The sequence below is a fragment of the Seriola lalandi genome, unplaced genomic scaffold, assembly GCF_002814215.2.
Source record: "Seriola lalandi dorsalis isolate HSWRI2012SDOR001 ecotype SW California unplaced genomic scaffold, Sedor1 jcf7180001975254, whole genome shotgun sequence".
Classification (NCBI taxonomy): Eukaryota; Metazoa; Chordata; class Actinopteri; order Carangiformes; family Carangidae; genus Seriola; species Seriola lalandi.
In genome coordinates, this window is record NW_019445920.1 from 1 (window position 1) to 1,567 (window position 1,567).

At 41.4% G+C, this 1,567-nt stretch overlaps 1 protein-coding gene across 1 annotated transcript; it reads right to left on the bottom strand.

The window, feature by feature from the left end:
* Positions 1-265: 265 nt before the first annotated feature.
* Positions 266-1,560, bottom strand: LOC111655283 (ubiquitin carboxyl-terminal hydrolase 9X-like; the record flags this gene model as incomplete). Its single annotated transcript, XM_023406625.2, has 4 exons — positions 1,440-1,560; positions 1,182-1,307; positions 707-844; positions 266-432 (listed from the first exon to the last, which is right to left on the bottom strand). Coding segments are annotated over exons 2-4 (353 nt in total), but the record flags the coding sequence as incomplete, so codon positions are not given.
* Between the last annotated feature and the right edge of the window lie 7 nt (positions 1,561-1,567).

Genomic DNA, 1,567 nt, shown 5'->3' on the forward strand with positions numbered 1-1,567 from the left:
CCTAAGTCATTTTTTCAGGTTTTTCAGGAAACACAAAAAACTCAACAAAAGAGTCACACTTTTGACATAGGCCATTATACAACCGGGGGTAGAATTGCATGTTCCCCTCAACTGAGGATTCAGGCGATTTTACCAGAGGTGGCCAGCATCATGAGGGGGTGATTTAGGCAAAAAAAACATTTTTGTCAAAACATGACTTAGGCCATTATTTTAGGAAGGTGACGATATGCTTCAGCAGTTGGTTGGAAAGTATACTGATTCTTACTTGCTATGGCAGTGTAGCAGCAAGTCAATGATGAAGGTCTGCCAGGCTTTCTCCTTACTGAGTGTGTCCAGAGCCGTGGGCATGAGGGCAAAACACAGTGTCATCACTTCCAGGGCCTCGCAGCACACCTGCTCATCTTCACCATCTGGCTCCTTAGCTGCATTTGTCTAACAAGAAAAACAAAGATGAAATATATTATGCAAAAATGGGTTGTATCTTGCTTTTAGCTCAGGACCTTTTACAGCCAAGCTTTTACTGCCCTGCCTCCTAGGTTATACAACAGTCTGCATATCTATTAAGGAATGATGTACAGCAGACTTTATTCCATTATGGATGTCAACCACTTTAATGTGCTCTTGTGATGTTTTTTAAAATATATGGAGGACATTTAATAAAACAACTCTCACAAACAGAAATATTCAAAGGCAACTGAACATTTACCTTCTCATATATCTTGCTGATTTCTTCATTGGAACTGAAGACGAGCTGCACTGTACCACAGCCTGATGCCCACACTATTTTCTGTACCGCTCGGATCACACAAATGTCTGGGATGTACTTTGATGCCTGGAAGAAATTCTGGTGAAAAAAGTAGTCCAACAAAATCTATTATTACAAACAGTACCACTCAATAAAAATAGATTATCATCCTCTCATCCTGTGTTCGTTTGAATTTAAATTTCTTGCAATCCTCTTCTCAACTTTACATATAATAATATATTAAATATCATATTTTCAAGAGTGGGTTTCTACCTTTATTAACAGCTTCTGTGTTTATACTCTAAACCTTAAATTACCACCTGTCATTCAGTATAAACTATTTAAAATATTTCTTAAAATTCATTACCATCGCCACTTCTGAGTATTCAAATCTTACAAATCCCTGCATAATCATTCCTTTAAGATTTTTTGTTACCTCATCAGAAATCTGCTGGGCTAGGCGGATGGCTACGTTGCGCAGCATGCATTCTGAGGCAGGGTTAGGGATGTTTTGCAGGGCACTCTGAAGCACCAGGGCCTGGTCATGGGTGGCCTGGTTAATCTGTTGACAACGCAGGGCGGGGGGTGGTAGCGTGGAGAAAAATGAAGACATGTCACTAGAGATATGGCAGTCAACCATTGAAGAAGTAGTTATACAGGTATGTGTCTGTGTGAGTTATATGTGCGGCCTAACCGGAGAGACAGGAATATTTCCCTCAGCGTTGGGCTGGCAGGCCTCAGCCACAGCCTTCACATGTCCAAAGCCCACAGCAGTAAGGAGGAGCTTAGCTATCTTCAGCGCGTTAAGGTAAGCCCCACGCC